Here is a 20,002-nt window from a genome sequence, read left to right as displayed (position 1 = left end):
CCCTCCATCATGCTCTGTTTATTCCTTACTATTTGCGAATCCCAAACTTAAAATAAATCATATTTTGATTACTGAAAATAATCAGTATAATCATGTAATGAGAACTGGAGGTGTTCTCATGCTAAACTGCAATGAAAGTAATGGAATGACAATGAGAAAATCAAATATTTTTGCATTGTTACATTATTTTCATGACAATTAAGCCCTAGGCCCAATGAAATCCCATATTTTCCATTTAAAATTTACTGGGTTCAAAATTCATAAAACAAACAATTTATTTAAGTTGTGTTTATCTTGTGTTTTATCTTTTCAGAAATTCTGTGTATTTTTTCTAGATTCTGTGTTTTATGATTTCATAAAAAACAGTGGTAAATCAAATGAATGTATATGATTTTAACAATTTAATTAAGCTTTCAAATGTAATAAATTAAAACTAAGCAATTCATTTTATGCTACAATAGAAGTTTACTGTTTTAATTAAAATATGGACAAACTTGTATGATATTGTCTGATATTCCTTTTAAAATAATATTTAATAATAATAATATTACTTTGAGAAGTACATTCTACTGTACAATAGTAATATATTCCTGTGATAATTACTGAACTTTATCAGGTTGTAGAATAATTGTGGAATAATTTAAATTTATAAATCTTTTTAATGTCTTTAATGTATTCTGATTTAAAATATTGTTTTTATTTAAACAATAATATAACAGTATTTAAACAAACTCTATTGTATAAAACACTATATATATAAAAAATAGTATCTAATTATTATTGAAAATTGAAATATATATATTGTGAAGTGCAAAAAAACAAAAACAAACAAACTTTGAAGTAAAACATGTCACAATGCAAGAAAATGTCAGTTTTCCTAAAAGTGGGTTTCTTTCTTAAAGCAAAATCACTTCATTGATTTTCTTCTTGGATTTCATGGATAAAATATAAAATGGGCATGTTTTCATTAGGTTCACTATATGTAAATGAACATATAGAAGTAGCCACTGGTGATGTGATTCATCAATTGCAGCCAGTTGCTATAGTGTGTGTTTGTGTGTGTGTGGCTTAAACAGTTGCTGTGCTCCTCATTCTACCACACCCCTCCTCCTCATGCACAGGACTCCCCTTGGAGTGATAGATTAGTCTCATCTCCCTCCACGGTGTCTTGGTTTACTGTCACACCTTCCAGTTCCACCCCCAGGCTTCTCCAGTGACCTTTCCTTCCTTAATGAGGAGAAAACATGAGGTGTTAACTTATCAAACATTCATTTAACTGTCATCTAATCCACAGTACAAGTGAGGCAGGGCAAAGCTGCTGCAGGTTTATTGTCAAGAAGGAATGACCATCTCTGATAGCCATACTCACAATACCCAATATTGGTGAAAGACTATGGTGCACCGTAATAGCTCATTTGCAATTAAACTGGGTGGTTCGGTTAATTGGATTAATAGTATTGGCTAATATTTTTGACTATATTACATTGTGATGAATAATAAGGAGGTGTCCACTACAATGTTGCAGCTTGGTGCAAGTTTAACACTAGCCATTTAAAATGCAACCAGTGATTGGCAGACAATTCACATAACATTTGCAGTGTTTGCTTTGCATTAACAGCTCTAGCTTCACACATAAGTGATTTTTACACATTGTTTTGTCTCTCTAACAATGTACAAAACGAAATGTTAAAAACTATCAAAATGGTAACACTTTATTTTAAGGTGACAGTTATACACATTACATGCACTTACTATCTCTAATTTATTTTCATTTGTTACATTCATTATTAACAGAGTTTTAAGTAGTGTAATAGATTTTAAATTAAAATGTTATTCATTGTTTCTTTAGTATGTGCAGAACCTCTATTTCAACTGGTAAATATATATGAATAAGAATTTTTTTGGTTATGAAAATAATATGAGATGAGAAGGGAAAACTATACACTTATTATTATACAATATTACTATGCAAGATTATTGTAGTATTTTCACATTTCAAAATGTTACATGCCATTCCATTCATTTGCAATTATTTGTGAAATTTACTAGCAGTCTCTGAGTGTAAAAATTGTTTCCAAGTAATCCTATAAAAAAATTCTCAGTGAAATGCAAGTTTTGCGATCAAACACTTTCTTGGGGCAAATTAAAAGCACTAAAATAATTTTTTGTCAGTCCCACCTCATGTTTTTTCTTCAGCATATCCCTTAGAGGCTCCATAGTTATGCTTTCCCCTCAATATTCATTTCACCATGACGTTTTCACTGTGAAACGGTGAATTTTCAGCCTTGAAATTGCCCCTCCGTAACACTATTTGCAGCACTTTCCATGTAGAGGTCAAATAATATGTTGAGCAGTGTGTTAAAACCATGGCAAAAGACATGTGAAGGGGCCTTTAGATTAACATACACTAATGGACTGCAAAATAAAACCAGGAATATTTTGATTCCTTATTATCTTTGTCCAATTTGTTCTTTTGGGATACCAAATATCTTTGAACCTTACGATGTAAGTTCACAGGAAGTGTGTAACTCATTGAAACAGTAATTCTCTTAGTGATACTGAGCAGAGCGTAGAGATGATGCAATTCATTAAGAGACTCTCCAGCTCGTCCGCTGCGATATGGGATTCTAATGAGAGCCTGTAGAAATCTGAATGACAAAACAAGCCGTTTCATTGTCTGATAAGAATGCTTGATTACACTGCCGTCTGCGAGCGCATGCGTGCGACAATCTGTGCTGCAGGCTCATGTTGCCAGTCAGTGGAGAGGCGAAGCTTCCCAGACTCCTGCATTCCTGCACAACCCATCTTTTGTCATGTAGCAACAGTTATTTGGAAGGTGACACCCTTCCCCCCCTCTTTCTCCTAAAGTCCATACCAGTCATCTTTCAATAAAGGAAGAGAGGGAGGAACAGAGGAGGAGTGAGAGTGAATGAGCCAGCGGAGGCCAGGGCATTTAGTAAATCAGGTGTAGCAGAGGCTCAAAGACGGGTTGAAGGTTTTTCCTTCATGGCAAAGTCAGCGGCTGCGGAGTGAGTTTAAAAGCAATTACAATATACTTTAGAGCGTAAAGAGAGATTTGGAGAAAGACAGAGCAAAAGAGAGAGGCTGAGAGGTGGCTTTGATCCGAATGCGAGACGTAAACCTGCCGTGGCACGCTTGCGGAGAGGTGGAGGGAAAGAGGGAGGAGTTTTTTCTTTCCTTCCCTCTCAGACACACATGAACTGACACAGGTAGAGCCGTTCAAAATTTGCCTCTAGCGATTCATATCAGCCCAAAATCTCATGCATGTTGGGCGCTGTAACTTCATTCATCTGTCAGACCGTCGTCAAAGCGCGCTCAAGCTGTCAGACAGAAGAAGAGAAAGAGAGAGAGAGAGCGAGGGAGAAGGAGAGCCGGCCTTGGCACTGAGCAGAGGTGAAGATAAGTGTGTTCTTTCTCCCCCTTTCAGCTCTCTGAATGCAGGCTTTGTGTATGTGGCTCCTTTTTTTTCTTACTCTGTTTTTCTCCCTGGTGATATGAGTCTGTCTTCTATTGTAGTGTGAGGTATGGTCCCACTTTTTCTTCTATCTCTCCACTGTGTAAAAGTTGCTGTGTATTTGTGGTGCAGAGATACTTGGGCTTTACAGCAGTACAGCAGTGTGTGTGTGTTTGCTGTCTAATGGGTGTGTGGTGTTTGTTGAGGTGAGGTCCTTTGTGTGTCTGAGGGGGTTGGGTTACTTTAGGCCAGGGACAGCATTATTAGATAAATCTTACAAATAATATATATGTATATATATAATTGCCATTTTTTATGTTTTTGGAAGTATGTTATGCTCACCCAGGCTGCATTTATTTGATCAAAAATAAAATAAAATTGTAAAATATTATTGCAGTGATTATGTGACACCAAAGACTATAGTAATGGCTTATTTTATACATGTATTATAATAATTTGTTATTTATAATTATGTAAATAAAAACATTTATACAATTCTGGTATATCCTAATTTAAATAGCTGTGTAAGTGTGTGCAAGTGTGTGTGTGTGTGTGTGTGTGAGAGATTACTTGAAGAAAACTGGTTAGTCTTTAATCCAGTCAGCCTGTGCAACCATTTGAATGGTAAAGGTTCAGACAATGGCTTAATGATTTACATTTTAATTGTCATTAGCTGTGTGGACCTTTGTCATGTGACTTCACACTGGCTTGTTTCACTTAAAAAGAGCTTTGAGGTCAGCCTGGATTTCCTCATTGTGAGGAACCGAGATTGTAATAGAAAACATTTCACAGGAAGCTCATCTTTATCACTTAAGATTTACTTCTTCTGTACTCACTCAACTTAGTTCATCTGAAGTTGATCTGAAAGGCCCCCTCTCATCTGTTGTTTTGTAGTTTAGATACTTTTTTAAAATGAAAAGGAGCTTTTTGTGGAAAGAGCTGTTTGCTGATGAACCCTTCGGAGCTGATCAATGTTCCTTTCAGGCACTTGTGACGTTGCTTCAATGCAGGCGAAAAAATGAATGAATGGGCTAAATGAATGGACATCTCTAACTGATTTTCTGTCATTGATTTTCAGTATGGGACTGAAGCTGGGAGGAATATGCAGCGCTGATTAGTTTGCCAGACAAGGGCGCATCCTTGTACAGTACAGAGATTCAAGTTCATAGTGGCTCCAAACACAATCCATTATGAGTGTTTCCAAACATACTGAAGCCCACAGAGGTTGAAATTTTTTTTTGCCTTGTTTTCTTGAGACCATGAGGAAGATAAGTCATAAAAACATAACACACCTTGACCAAACAAAGTCATTGAGTAATATGAGGAAAAATAACAGTATATCATGACCTCTAGATAACTTAGTAGTAGCAGTCAAAACCTGAAACAGTAGATTAAATATTTGCTATACAAAGTTTGCTATAAAAGGTATTAAAAGTTTGAGATCAGTATTTTTTTAACTGAATACTAGGATTGATATAGGCTAGGTAAGTGACAGTAAATACATTTATAGTATTACATTAAATGTTCTTTTGACATTTATATTCATCAAAAAATCCTTTAAAAATTATATATTCCATAAAATACTAAGCAGCACAACTGTTTTCAGTACTGATAGTTATGCCTTATCACCTCACCTCTAGTTAGATTTCACAATTGCCATACTCTCATACCACTGATGACCTGATTTCACAACAAAATTCCTATATTTAACTTGACATGTCAGTCATTGCAACTAACCTTTGTTATAAATAGCTAACTTCACACTGTGGTTGCCAGAACTTTACAGTAAAAAAAAAAAAAAGAATGTCCACTGAGTGGCGCTAAAACACGGCCCGTGGCACGTTTTTATTATGTTGATATAGGTACATATTGCTGTGTTTTTATGACGTTGCTGCAGGTACGTATTGCGGCGGTTCAGAATTCAAATATCCGAGGACTGTCACTAAAAGTTAATGCTCTATCGTGTTGGAAATATGCCCTACACCAAACCCAACCCTATCTGATAGTGTTAACAAATGCAAAACTGATATAAAAACACATTTGTTGATGCAAACTTGCTATTTTATCTTCCTTATACACAGATTTGAACTGCTTTGTCGAACCGTAGTTACACAGGATTCAAACTGGAGCTCCTTGCCTCTCAAGTACGTCTCCGTACTCTGTGAGCTACCGAAAAAACCTACCGTCTATGAAAACCCATAGATATGAAGCTGGATATGTGTGATGCTAACGTTCAAAAGCATCAGTTTTCAAATCCCCCAACATATTAATATTGTTTTGAAGTCATAACATGATATTCTTCAAGTAATTGTGCGAAAATGACGCTTTATTAATCGAAACTCTGTAAACTTTTGTGAAAAGGAATAAAAGGCGTCAGAGTTTTACTGCCTCTAGTGTTCATTTCTTTTGGAAACTGCAGTGATATATACCTATATTATACGTATTTCGCGTCTCGCTAAAAAGTGCTCCCAGGTACATTTATGCCATGAGGCCAGGTAGGAAATAATGCAATAAACGTTAATTTAAAAACATCACATGTAAGCTAAAACCCTAATGTACACAACTGATGAGAAAAAAAATTGAATAATATAATAAAATAGTTTAATAACATAGTTATTTCAACGAAAAAACATCAAATGTGAAGTGTGGTGCAGGGAACTCTGGGAATGTCAATTTAAGTTTTTTTCCACTGTAAATTATACAATGACTTGTTCTTTTTCCCTTACTGTAAGAATGTAATGGAATTACAGTTATTCAGCATATATAGTACAGAAACTTACTGTTAAGCAATTAACAGGTTTTTACTGTAGCATTTTTGAATTTTTTACAGTGCACTCTACTGATGACTGTCATTCATCAGATGATGCTGAATATGCATTGATATTTGATATTTTATGAGTGGTAGTATGTTAATGTGCTCATATTATGACATCATAAACTAAATTCCTCCCATTTTAATGCTGTAGCTCAGTTGGTAAAATCATGGTGCTAGTAATGCAAAGGTTTGTAGACAGATGGGCTGATTATAATCAACTTTAGATTGGCCATTCAAAGTTGAAGATGAAGATGGAATCGATTTAAAAGCTTTGTGACATGGTGTGTTGTCCTGCTGGAACTAGCCATCACAATATGGGTACACTGTGGTCATAAAGGGATGGATATGGTCAGAAACAATACTCTGTAGCGTTTAAATAATGCTTAATTGGTACTAAGGGGCCTAAAGTGTGCCAAGAATATATCCCTCGCACCATTACATGGCAAGCAGCCTGAACTGTTGATACAAGGCATGATAGATCCATGCTTTCATGTTGTTTACGCCCAATTCTGACCCAACCATTGAACATCTCAGCAGAAATCAAGACTCATCAGACCAGGAAACCTTTTTTTAATCTTCTATTGTCAAATTTTGATGAGCCTTTGCAAACTGTAGCCTCCGTTTTCTGTTCTTAGATGAGAGGAGTGCCCCTCTTTATTTTTTCTGCTGCTGTTGCCCATCGGCTTCAAGGTTTGACGTGTTGTGCATTCAGAGATGCTCTTTTGCATAACTCGGTTATTAACGAGTGCTTATTTGAGTTAGCGTTGCCTTTCTATCAGTTTGAACCAGTCTGGCCGTTCTCTTCTGACCTCTGGGCAGTTTTTGCCCACAGAACTGCCGCTCGCTGGATATTTTCTCTTTTTTTCAGACCATTCTCTGTAAACCCCTTGAGATGTTTGTGCATGAAAATCCCAGCAGATCAGCAGTTTCTGAAATACTCAGACCGGCCCGTCTGGCACCAGGAACCATGCCACGTTCAAAGTCACTTAAATCACCTTTTTTCCCCATTCTGATGCTCGGTTTGAACTTCAGCAGATTGTCTTGATCATATCTGCATGCATAAATGCATCGAGTTGCTGCCTCTATCTATCTTTAAAGTTTCTTTCAGTGATTTAAAAATCATCTCCAAAGGATTGATAAGTTTGGGAAGCTCTGCTCTGCACCATGTGACTTGGTGATGCACAACTAAAGCACAAGTCTTTTTAAAGTACTGTTTATCTCATGGATGGCAGCTCTTTCTTTCTCATTATCATCTATCACTCTGTCTGTATCTGTATCTCTCTCTCACGCTCTCACACATTGACGTATGATTGAGGCTTTGTGTTTTTTTTTACTATAAGACACTAAGAGATTGAAGCTGATTTGGTTTCCTGGCTTGGAAGAGAGAAAGATTAGCCGGATTTCAGGCCTCAAAGGGACAACTGCAGCATGTGAGGAGATATTAAGTGGAAAGAGAGGGATCGAGCGAGGGAGGGAGAGAGCAGTGTTTTTGAAGATTAGCCCCCTAATGCACTGAGTATCATACTGTGGGGACGGACTCGCACACTGAGACTTTATGAGTGATATCCCAAGATCCCTTGTTGCAAAGCCACTGGAGAGAAGTTCTTAATGGCTGTCAGTTCTCCTCTGGTGGCTTAAAGATGGAAAGAGACATTTCAAACCTGGGTCTGTGCGGTTCAGTCTTCAAACCTTTTGAAGTTCACACACGCCTAGATATTTTCTGTTGTTAGTTCGGGGCGTTAATGATCAGACGGTAGGCATGTTCCTGTTTTGTGGTCTTGTTTTAAGCCAGCATCCAACAAATCTGTGCTCAGAGAGAAGAGGCAATACGACTAATTTTACAAATACAAATAATCGGTCCAGCACATACTCACTGTCTGCTGTCAGCTGCCTTCTAACCAAAATAAAACTTCAAAATTGACAGACTGAAAGCTCTGCTTTGGCAGCAACCCACTTAGGGGCCTTTGTGTTCAAAAACAGCTAGACGGCATGCAACAAAATGGAATAGAATGCAGGTTGTTAAACTCCTTTTTACTACTTTTAAAAGGCCTCTTTTTAACAGTCAAATACTAGCATAGTCATATCTAGCATATTTAAATCTACAAACAGCTGTAATAAATATTTTTGCACCCTGCATGATCATAACATACTTGACATTGTCAGTATATTTTAGTATAATTTTAGTAATATTTTCACTTTCATTTTAGTTGAATTTTAGTAATTTTATTGTTTTTGTCATTTTATGTGTATATATATATATATATATATATATATATATATATATATTGTGGGTTTGGGTTTTCCTTTGATGGCCATAGTTTGTTTTTTTCTTTCTACTGTAACAAACACTGCAATATCAAATAAGAACACATCTTGTGAAATATTTAATAGAAGCTGGAGGCATTTTAATGCAATTATATATATATATATTTATGCTACAAGTACTATTTGAAATGAATGAAGGCATCACAACATTGTCATGTACAGTATTTGTACTTTTTTTCATTTTGACTGATTTACTGAAGATTACATTTAATAGTGCTAAATTATTATTAATAATTATTATATTATGCATGTTTTCTAAGATTAACTTTAAGGGACAGTTAGATGATGCCAAAGGCAATCTAAAATTTTATATTGATACCTGTAAATGAAAAAATCTCTAATATCAGCCAGTTGTTAATATGGTAAAATTGTATTGGGAAACCCAATGAACAAGATATCTTAGAAAGCAGTGTTTTTTTTTGTTTTTTTTTTGCCTGATTAAAATGTGAGAAAAGCTTTACTGGACACTGTAAATTCAGTACTGCCCATGAAACACTTTGTGTGCAGGCAGCGCTGAAGTGATTGTGCTTTAATCAAAGGGATCTTGTCCCTGATTATATTCACGATTACAATGTTCCTCATTTAAAAGGGTAACGCCGCTGTAATTCCAGGCCTTCTCCATGGAGATTCCCTTCCATTTTAATGGCATTATCATACTGTGACAGACAGCAGCAGTGGAGCTCTGGTCCCACCTGTGCTGCCCACCAATAGAACATGACAAAGACAGAGCTGAATAGGTGAAATATTCATCTAAATTATGTAGCAGATGTTTTATACAGTTGTCACAAGAACAATTACTGTAACATGGGGTTACTTTAAGTGCTTTGCTCAAGGGCACAATGGTGACAGTTCACAACCTCCATTGTGAGTGTGACATTGCAAATAAATCAGTTGAGCGAATGATTCAGTGAATCACTCTACAGAGATCAGCTCATTATTGAATAAATCTGCATTTTTTTAACAAATCATATGAATGTAATCTAGATATACTAAATGGGTCATTCTCATTGTAATGTGACTTACAATGACACAACTGCGCGCAGTTTGCTTACTGTTTTATCAATACTATGCATTCAGACATACTACTCTTTTTGCATACTGTTTTTCATCTTCTATATAGAAGGGAAGTATGCGATTTTGGATGCAGCCAGTCGTTTCTTCAGTACCTGAACGAATCAGTGTGTTTGAATAAATTAGTTGAGTGAGTTATTCAAACGACTCACTGATAAAGATGGTCGCTTGTCGCCACCTACTGGCATAATATTGTGACTTACTGAATAAGTCAGTTAAAGAGTCACTCTTGGAACACTGCTCAGGCCAATCAGATTCGCGGACCGAAGTTTAAAGGAAATTAATCTATCTCAGCTTTAAACTAAAAATTACAAACTTCAGCTTTAAGTATGACCTTATTAGGTACTATCCTAACCTGCTCTGTAAACGCTACAAAACACCATTTTACAAATATTTTTGCATTTTCTACAAAATAAGCATCTAAATGGATGTATAGAGGTATGTAAGCTGTTCCAGGATTGCCGATGTGTCCTTTTACACATTTATTGAACTTCTATAGGTTGATGTGTAATGTTCAGATAAGAGGGCGTATGGACGGTTTGTTCACCCTGATCAATACCAGAGTGCACTAAAAGGGGCTCAGTGGTTTAATGTGTGCTGCCCTGCAGATGAGATGAGTATGTAGGCTATAAAAGCCAGTGGGGGCTTAGTGTTATGTATAGTATTTCACCTCCCTCCACTACACAACCTCGGTAATTCCTGTTTTACTAGGGCACCTGTCCCTGTAGAGCAGGCTCGCGAGGCTCGTTGCTTGTTCAGCTAAATATCCTGCTGAAAGCTGCCAGCTAGCTACCTTGACCCGGCTCTCTGCTTCTCTCTTGCTTTGTTTCCTTTTTTTACTTTCACGATCACTCTTTCTCTGTCTTTTAATGGATTTGGGTGGAGGCCTTTCACCTCTTAAAAGCCCTGTGTCATAAAGATCCTCTGCAAAGTGACCTATTAAAAAGCATCTTAAACCAAAGCCATAAACTGCGCACATTTCCTGTTTGGAAAGATTGACTGGGCAGTACAGATTCGGCTGAGGTGGCATTTTAGTGTTCAGTCTGAGCAAGATTAGGCAGGTTTTATAATATAAGACACAAAAGCGAGAGTTAAACCCCAATGTGACCTCAACTCTAAAGCATTTGTGATGTTCTAGTCCCATAAGCATTAGAGACAAGCCCTGAGGTGATGTTATTGTCATCCGTGGTTTCTCTTTACTCTCTCTATTCGGAGAATATTAACAAGCAGTAGACGAGAGATATGAACAGAGAGATTTATGTGCCGCTGATCAGACCGCCAGCTATGGAAAAGACCAGTTTCAGCTTACCCGTGCCAATGCAAACAGAGGAGACTTTCCCGCTTCTGGGTCCTCAAAACAGATGCCACATCTATTATACTTCAGCAAACAAGTCTGGATATTTCCATCTACTGCACTTCAAGATTTATGAGGTTTTAGATTGGGATTCTTGGAAAAACCCTAAATACGAGGCGAAGTGAATATTTGAACATAAAATACACACATTTAAAATTATGGAAAAGTCCTGCATTTTCAATGTTCTGCTCAGCTCTAATATTTTTTATTAGCTAGAAATTTATCCTTGTGAGTGCAATCTCTATAATTTTGGACTGGATGGACTGGAAATATAATCAAAATTCTTGGAAGGGATGAGCCGAATGAACATTACTGGTTGTTCCTTTGAATCTTTTTTTATTATTTAAATTGAACATATTTAATACACATTATATTAACATTATATTTAATATACATTATGCCTTATACAGTAGCATAATAATAATACACTCTTAAATCAATGGTTCCACGATGAACCTCCAATATTCATGGAACTTTTCCATTCCACAGAAGGTTTTATAAAGTGGAAAAAAGGTTCTTCGAGGAACCAAAATGGCTTTTCTGTGGCATTGCTGTGAAAACTTCCTTTTGGAGCCTTGATTTTTAATACAATCCAGTGCAATTCCTTTGATTTACCTTATGTATTATTTCCAGTTTTATAATCAACAGGTGTAATGAGGGTGAGAGGGGTAATTAACTGTGTTCTGATGACTCCGGTGCTGGCAGCAGTTGAAAGACGTTCTCTAACTGCAAGGGGGCACATAGTGGGAACCTGGCTGTTTGAAATTATGACCAGCTGACCTTTAGTGCTGGACGTCCACCACCAGGAGGCCTGTGAAGTCTGAAATCACAGGAGATGAGGAGAAGGGTGTGAGAAAAAAACATTTAAATGTAATTAGGTGTGCGGTCAGGTAGATGTGTCCAATCACACCATTAAGAGGGAAACAGCCAAAAGTTGGCTTTTTGTATTAGAGTTTAGAATGAATTGGATAATGTATCAGAGTTTAGCCTGTGTGTGTGCCCATAATAATCCAGATTTGACCATTTTTATCAGGGTGTTGTGGGAATGGAACAAAACACAGATGTCTGATGTAAAAAGAAGAAAAATAAAGTAAGTTTATAAGGTTGGTAATTATAAATGGATGAGCAGCATTCAAAGTGGGGTAAAACAGATGATTTATGCCCACCTGTGGGTGTGTGTTTTTTATTAACGTGCTAATATGCCATGTTGCTTGGCAACCGTCAACAGCCAGCAGGCTAATTATCTATACAAATGGTTTATTCTGATTTCTGTCATTAATAGGCTACATGTCATTATTGAGCTTTGGTGTCTTTTATTATATCGCTGTTGAAGCTTAAGGCCATGTGTGTTATGGGTATGTGGTTGTAGCATGAAGTGCACGATGAGGAGTAGGAAAAAAAAAAAGGAGTATCTTTAACATCAACACACTTAACCATTCGCAAACTAACTTAACATTAACATTAGACAAAAGACAAGGGGAGAACTCAGGACTTATAAAGGGACAACCAAACGAGGAAACAAGATAATTAACTCAAGACAGGTGAACAGGATGAACGATGATTAACTAACGACAGGAAAAAACAAATAAGGGCAAAAGGGAAACTGAACAGAAACCAAACCGTGACAGACATCGCCCCCCTCCCGGAAGGTGCGACTCGGGGGTGGGCGACTCTGGACTCGAGACTCAGGAGACACAGAAGAACCCTTTTTTGTGCAATCAAAAGGTTTCATGGATCTTAAAGGTTCTTCATGGAACCTTCGATGCCAACGAAAGGACCTTTATTTTTATATTTCAGAGTGCAGTTTTATGAAAATCCCACCAGGCTTTTTATTCAGAAATTGATGTTGATTCTGAAATATGTACCATTTATTGTTCGCATGAATAACATAAAAATAAAAGTATTAGAAGATCTGGAAACAAAAAATGTTTCACATAATTGACCCATGGAGATATTTGATGGATGATGACGCAGTTTACAAAAGACTGAAAGAGCCACGTTGCGCCACTGGTCGATTGTGGGTGACTGAGTTAAACATTATATACGACTGAAGGAGACAGTCTGTAATTTTTTTCCAGTTAACCTCCTTGTATCCCTGTCAGTGTGAATTTTGTCTGTGTAATGAAGAGAAGTTTTTAGCGGTTTTGTTGGTTTAAAAAAAGCTGCAGAATGCACTCCAGAAACGGCTGCCTCTTCTGTAGGTTAATTGCTTGAGGTTACGTTTCACAAGGTCCATTAATGAAGGCCGACTGTGTGTCTACAGGACTGCAGTCTGTTTATAAAGACCCACCATGTTCGTTTATGCTTTATTCTAACTCATGTAGCGTCTTTTAGACTCAAGAAGAGTAGACCTACATACTGGACTGACTTTTGTAGTTCACATGAAATCATTCCACACCTTTTCTTCTTTTATCTGTTTTCCCACCAGCCACACATACTTGGCATTCATCCCTAAAGTTTGTTTGAGAGAGTGTTTTGCAGCTGTGGCAAGTGTGTATTTGTGTGTGTGTGTGGGCGGTTGTGATCTGGTAACAAGAGGTGGAGAGCTCAGGATGGCCTTGAGTGTTCAGGAGAGCCACACATAAGAGACGACTAACAAACAAACAAAGGCTGGTCAGGTGATGAAGGACAACATTTATCAAACAGTTACAGTGGTGACCACACACAACAGCTCAACACAAGCTCAGAGACAAACAAAACACACACATACAAACAAACACAATATTTACAGTCACGTTCCACTAGCATTAAAATGGGCTTCACGCAGTACAGGAAAGAAGCTGTTGACGGTAGCGCTCACTGATTAAAGGGTTAGTTCATTCTGTCAGACTATTTCAGTCTTGTATGCTTTGTGTTTATTTCTGTGGTAGAAATTAAGATTTTGAAATACTGACATGTCTGAGCAAGGTTTCTAAAGCATTTTATTAAGCCTAAAACAACATTATAACTATGCTTGTGTATTTTGACGAATTAATTAGAATCTTCGGCTGAAGTATTCATTGAACGCCAATTTTTATGGTAAGTGTGTAAGCTTACTTGTACCATTTTAAATTCAGGACTTTCAGTTGCTAGTCAGAGGCGGAGGTATTAGAGGGCGGGGATTATTGTAGAGAGAATTTGATTGGATGAAATAAGCGAGTGCAGGGTGAGTCATCAATATTTTGATTTGTTTTCACAGAGGAATAGACTCTACGTTTTATATACTTTTTTTTGCTAAAACTTTTGCAAACACTATCCCGGCAGGCACACAACATCATAGGACGTTAATGTTTGGTTAAATTTAATTTGCAATGTCGGGTGACCAAAATTCAAAACATGAAGTCAATGTCAAACTGGTGTCAAATACTGACATCAACCCAATTTTCATTCTTAACTAAATGTCAGACGTCTGTCTGACGTCATGTCCAATGTCAACCTGACGTTATATTGACATTCTGTGCCTGCTGGCATTATACAGATATGTGTATCGATATAAACCTATAATACATTATAACTATGACAACTTTAATCCGTTATTATTTAAGTTGATATAATGTATACTGCAAAATGTTAACCTCTTACCTTAAAAAGCTATTTCCACCTTATGTAACCCATAAAAATAGTTTTATTGCTATAAATTAATGTATATAGATTTGTTAAGAGATGTTAAATAATATTTTTGACTATAATAAACCCAATTAATTTAGATGTTACTGTTTTAGGGTATCATTTAGCTGTACACTTATAATCACAAAGATTATATACATTGTATATTAAATTCAGCATATTTTTTTATTTTATTTTATGGTTTTAAAATGTTAGAATAGCATGCCTTGCTCAGCATGGCATGCAAAATAAAACCCAAAAAGCAAATACATATTGAAAAGCCCAGAAAAAAGCCTTGAACTGGAGCTGTGTGAGTGAAGCAGTCATTAATAAACATATGAAAGTCAACGCAATCAGCACCTGAAATACCACCTCTGAATTCCCATGAGGCAAAATGTAATAATCTCAAAGCAGCACACTCTCTATCAAGGTGTATATATATATATATATATATATATATATATATATATATACAGTATATATATAATATTACTTATTATTATCAGCATCCAATCTTGCTTCCTGCAGGCATATGTCTCATTATACTGAAGCATGATTAATTAAGCTCATAATAAAACAAAGACAATTTTCTCTCTCTACTGTCTCCTTTCTCCCACTCCCTCTCCCTCTTTCTCTTTTTTCTGTCATTAATCTGCGTCTGCTGGGGTGATGGAGAGCCTCCCACGGCTCGCTCTTTAATTAAGAGTGGTGTAAACAACAATGGCTGTCGTGTTGCCCACGTGGCATGAACACAGACATGAATGCGTGCTGTAAAGTGGCGTGCAGAGAGGCTTAGAGAGTTACTCTGGACAGCCGCAAGCCAGGAGTTTACTGAGGCCGGAGCCCTGAAATGCTTTTAATGCAGACACAATGCTGCAAAAAGATGGAAAAACAACACCGAATCAATATTTATTATTATAGCAATATCTGTAATATCTGTCATGCTGTACTGAAGCTTTTATAGGCTGGCTGAAATGCATTTATTTACAAGCTTTGATGAAAGCCATACCTGGGAATTTTCAGTGATGTATAATCAGATTTTGGGAATTCTTTTTTTTTTTTTGTAATCTTTTATTGGCAGCTGAAGACATAATATAATTAACCCACATACTTTACATATTTAGTTTTTCTGCAGTTGGGTGAAACCTTAATATTATTATATGTTACATGTAAACCCCCTTGGATTTGTGAGCGGTAATACCAGTTTCCTAATATCAACCACAAAGTGACTGACAGGCTAAGGGTGCTTCTTAATTTTCTTGCTTTTTTATTTACAGAGTCTAGCGCTGTCACTTACGCATGACACTCATGCATGACAGTGATATCTGTCACGTAGTGGAGACATTTTATGCATGGGATCCCCAAAAAATGAACAGACAAACTTGCACAGAACAGTGGAAGCACATAACTCTGTGAATGACAGCTGTATCAGTTGTGTGTCCCTTTAGATTTTCAATGGGCCTGTGCATTACTAACAGATCTCTTCCTCTGTCTCTCCTCTAGAAGAGAGGATGCTGCAGGAGACCAGCGTTAGAGCAAGTCCAACCTGATCGCTCCATCCCCTCCCTCCCCTGCCCAGTCCTCCACAATCCCAGGATGCTCTGCCTCTGCAGAGGGAAGCTGAAGTTGCTGGTGGTGTCTCTGAGTTTTGTCATCCTGTTTACCTGGCTTTACCTGCTCGTGGGGAACTCGGAAAGTGAGTATCATACGCTTATCGTCAGATCTTCAGATTTCTGGAAAGAAACGATCTCTGTGAGACAGACACTGGCCTACTTTTCTGTGTTCTGATGTAAAAGCTGGACCGACAAAGAGTTTTCTTTTCAAGCTGGGGTGACTTGGGTGTTGAGACTGTCAGTCATAGTCTTATCTCGGTCTGTGTGCTAAAATCCTCATCTGATGGGTTTGTCATCCTCGGAGACGTACAATAATGCTGTGGAGTGCTGATAACGCAGCTGATCTGCTGCCAGATCTTAGAAAGCTAATCATTATAAAAGTGCATTCTCTCACTCTCTATCTGGCATGTGAACATATCCATCCCTATCATGAGAAATGCACATATAGGCCTGTGCAGCACACAGAAAAGAAGATTATCAGAGCATGATCATCCGTATTCGTAAGACTGTAAGAGTTTAAGAGAAGACTCGCTGTTCTCCAAAAAATATTGGAGATATATTTCTGAACTTCAAAAGCATTTTGTGGGCCATTGTTTGAAATGGGTGCATTGGAGAGGTGATTTTTAAAGCAAGGTTCTTTCAAAGAATGCCTTGAAGTGTTAATACATTGCGCCATATTAAGTTAAATTAATATTTAAGCAGTAAGGTACGAGCACCAGCAACCCCTTCAGCTGTGACTTCACAATGCAGCATAGCTTGTATAAAAGTGGTTGTTTTATAAAGCGTTACTAATTAAATTTATTAAGGACACAAATTTGCATGGTTTATTTTTTAAGCCAATTCATTTAAAAGTGGCGTCCTTCTGCTATAATCAATATCTTTGACCTAAAATATTTACTCAAAGACATGCAGACAAATCAAATATTTCTCTTTTTTTTTGTTATTATAGTAAAATTATTAAAATGTTATATATTTATGATTTATTAATGATTAATGAATTATTAATGTAAGTAATTATTATTAATAATAATGATCCCAGTTTCGAAACACTTGTGGTGTATAAGATATAATCACTGAATATATTGTGGATCCTAGAATGAATGTAAAATTGACCGATAAGAATTCAGAACTGGAATTAACTATCGATTTTATAAATAGGAATGCGTACTTGGATAATACTAAGGTAAAAGCATTGGCCCTTTTACAGTTTAATTGGACATTGCTAGTCTTGCTCAAGACTTGATACTACTTCAGTAGCTTTTAATCAGAGGTGTGAAAAGACGGATCTCAAAATCATGCAGTCATTGTTGAAAAGGGTTCAAATACGCAACATATGCTGGAAAACCAAATAATTTTTAGAACATGAAGGATTTGTCTGAAGAACAGCAGGCAGTTTAACTGTTCAGGACAAACAAATGACTCACAAAACAAAACATCAGTGGATCATCGGGGGTCATTTTTCTAAATTCAACTTTTATTTTCTCTTTTGGACTTAAATTGTGAAATATTGTGTTGGACAGTGGGTGGGCTTTTCGAGTCAAGAAGGTTGAGAATGGCTGCACTACATACTGCTTTAGGGAAACTGAAATTTATACTGATACAAAAAAGAATAATTTTCTGTTAATGTCTACTATAAAACATCCTAGTAACAGGGTTGGCATTTTAAAAAGGAGGTATTTATTTCTCTTTGCACAGTTCACGTCCTGCCCTTTCCTGTTTTTTTATTTATATATTTTTTAAATAGTACATTATTTTAATAAGTGGTTTTGTAGGCCTTTCTCCAACTGCTGCCTTCATAACTCAGGATAGACGTTATAAACAGGGATGCACATAAGTTTTTCAGCCTGGTTCTGATATGAGTACTTGGAGATTTGGTTTGGTCCTCACACGGGCCACGGCATGGAGTGTGACCCATAAAATGTAACTATTAAAATCAAATAATAATAATGATAATAATATTATTGCACTTTATTTCGTTTTTTTTTTATAATAATAAACTAAATAATCAAGTGTGATAATACTATTTTATTTTAAAATAAAAATAGAGTATTACATACTAATGCAATTATTTTATAGTAAACTTAAAAATAAAATGCTAATATTTTTATTATAATTATTTGGTTGAATTTTCATCATTTTCAAATGTAAAATCAGCGAGCTTTTATTTTAGCGGGTTGCCAGCAAGTAAGTATATGCGCTTCTGGGTTCAGCGCTGCTGATGGAAGAGCGTCAGTGAATGAAATGTCACAGTTTTGCTTTGAAAACTGCAGCGGCTAGCCTAGATTATGCTTTCAGTTTGAATATACAGTACAGTTTGTCGATCTAAAATTGTAACTGTGCATTAACAGCTGTCATCCATGTCAGTACGCAAATGCGCTGTCAGAACTTATTTACACAGTGCATTTTTAATTTTGGTGGCGCATGCGGACCTGCGGACCACTTATGTGCACCCCTGGCTATAAAGGAACTGTGAGTGTTCTTGTGGTCTGCCAATCAGGGCATGTCAATTTCCTGTGGCTCTAGAGTCATGAATCACATGGCATTTACGGCTCAGGTGAGTGGCTCAAAACTCAGAACTGAGGGCCCATATGCAAAGATGTAGATTACACATCACATACTTCCAGGGGCCCTGTGCCCAATTGCCTGAGATGAATGTGAATGCTAATAGCCACTGGATTAGAAACGACATGGTTACGCTCAGTAAGATGGTTCCCAACTCTGGTTAACAGGGATGAGTGATCTGCACTCGCTTATAAATGAGTGCAATGCAAGAAAATCCATCAAATTGTCCCGATAAATTCAATGCCTGTTACTCTGTTCTCCCTGATCACACCCAATTTTCTGCTACTTTAATCATTCCAGCAGAGAGCAGCGTGTAGATTGAGATACTCTTGGAGTCTGTCTTAAATCTGAATGATATTCACGTATATTGTCTCTGTGCAAATTCACTTCAAGCTTCCTATTTCCTTACCTCTCATCCATCCATCTCTGGGGCGTAATCTGTCAAGATCACTCAAATTAAATTAAATCTGTTGTGCCGTATCAGACGGGCGTTCCCTGCTCCTCTCCGCATGTTTGGTGGAATCCACAGAAGCACGGCTGCTGGAACGGGACGTTCTGGCATCGCGGGTTCGAGAGGTGGAGGAAGAGAACCGGCAGATCCGACTCCAGCTTAGCCAATCGCATGGCCTGGCTGCCCAGCCTGCCGAGGGTAACTATGGCAACCAGCAGTGGGTGGCATCAGCAGACACCGGTCCAGAAGACGTGGAGAACACAGCCGAGGAACGGGCCAATCACAGCGAGTGTTCTCGTTCGCCCACCGCCGAGAAGTGTGAGGTTAGATGACATATTAGGGCCTGTCAGATGTGAGAATGAATCTTTAGAACATACAGCGTCCCCAAAAAGCATTTAAATCACACTAGTGGGAAAGTGTTTGTGAAAGGTTTGTGAAACTATTCAAGCATAACATTTCACAAAGACAAGTTCGATAGGTTGAAATGATAAACCAGTTGGTTAAAACTAATTAATGACTCTAAAAAGTAAACTTAGTTCTGTGGAAAGTACTGGCATCATCATGCCACTGTAGTTTGATCATTTGTATTTATTGAATCAATATCAATTTCAATTGAAATGTGGCATATGTGTACAATTCCTTTCTGGATGGCCGCTGCATGTTAGATTATGTTTAAAGCCTACACGATACATTTTAAGAATACTTTAACAAAGCTAAAGTTCTTCAGCCCAAACTGAAACTTTGGCCTTTC

The 20,002-nt window shown here is 37.1% G+C and overlaps 1 protein-coding gene across 6 annotated transcripts in view; it reads left to right on the top strand.

Annotated features, from left to right (window-relative positions):
• LOC306842919 (xylosyl- and glucuronyltransferase LARGE2s-like) overlaps positions 1-20,002 on the top strand; it is a 66,774-nt gene that overhangs the window by 35,169 nt on the left and 11,603 nt on the right. For 2 of the 6 annotated variants that reach the window (XM_079374115.1, XM_079374116.1), the window contains exons 3-4: positions 16,129-16,321; positions 19,285-19,574. In XM_079374115.1, coding sequence (XP_079230241.1) covers positions 16,222-16,321; positions 19,285-19,574 — 390 coding nt within the window. In that variant the 5' untranslated portion in view covers positions 16,129-16,221. Of the gene's footprint in view, positions 1-3,208; positions 3,415-16,128; positions 16,322-19,284; positions 19,575-20,002 lie in introns of those variants that run through there. The other 4 variants (XM_079374118.1, XM_079374117.1, XM_079374119.1 and 1 more) reach the window with 3 other exon arrangements.

The sequence above is a fragment of the Barbus barbus genome, assembly GCF_936440315.1.
Source record: "Barbus barbus genome assembly, chromosome: 23".
Lineage (NCBI taxonomy): Eukaryota > Metazoa > Chordata > Actinopteri > Cypriniformes > Cyprinidae > Barbus > Barbus barbus.
Note: the sequence above shows the minus strand (reverse complement) of the source record. Positions and strands in the feature narration are given on the sequence as shown.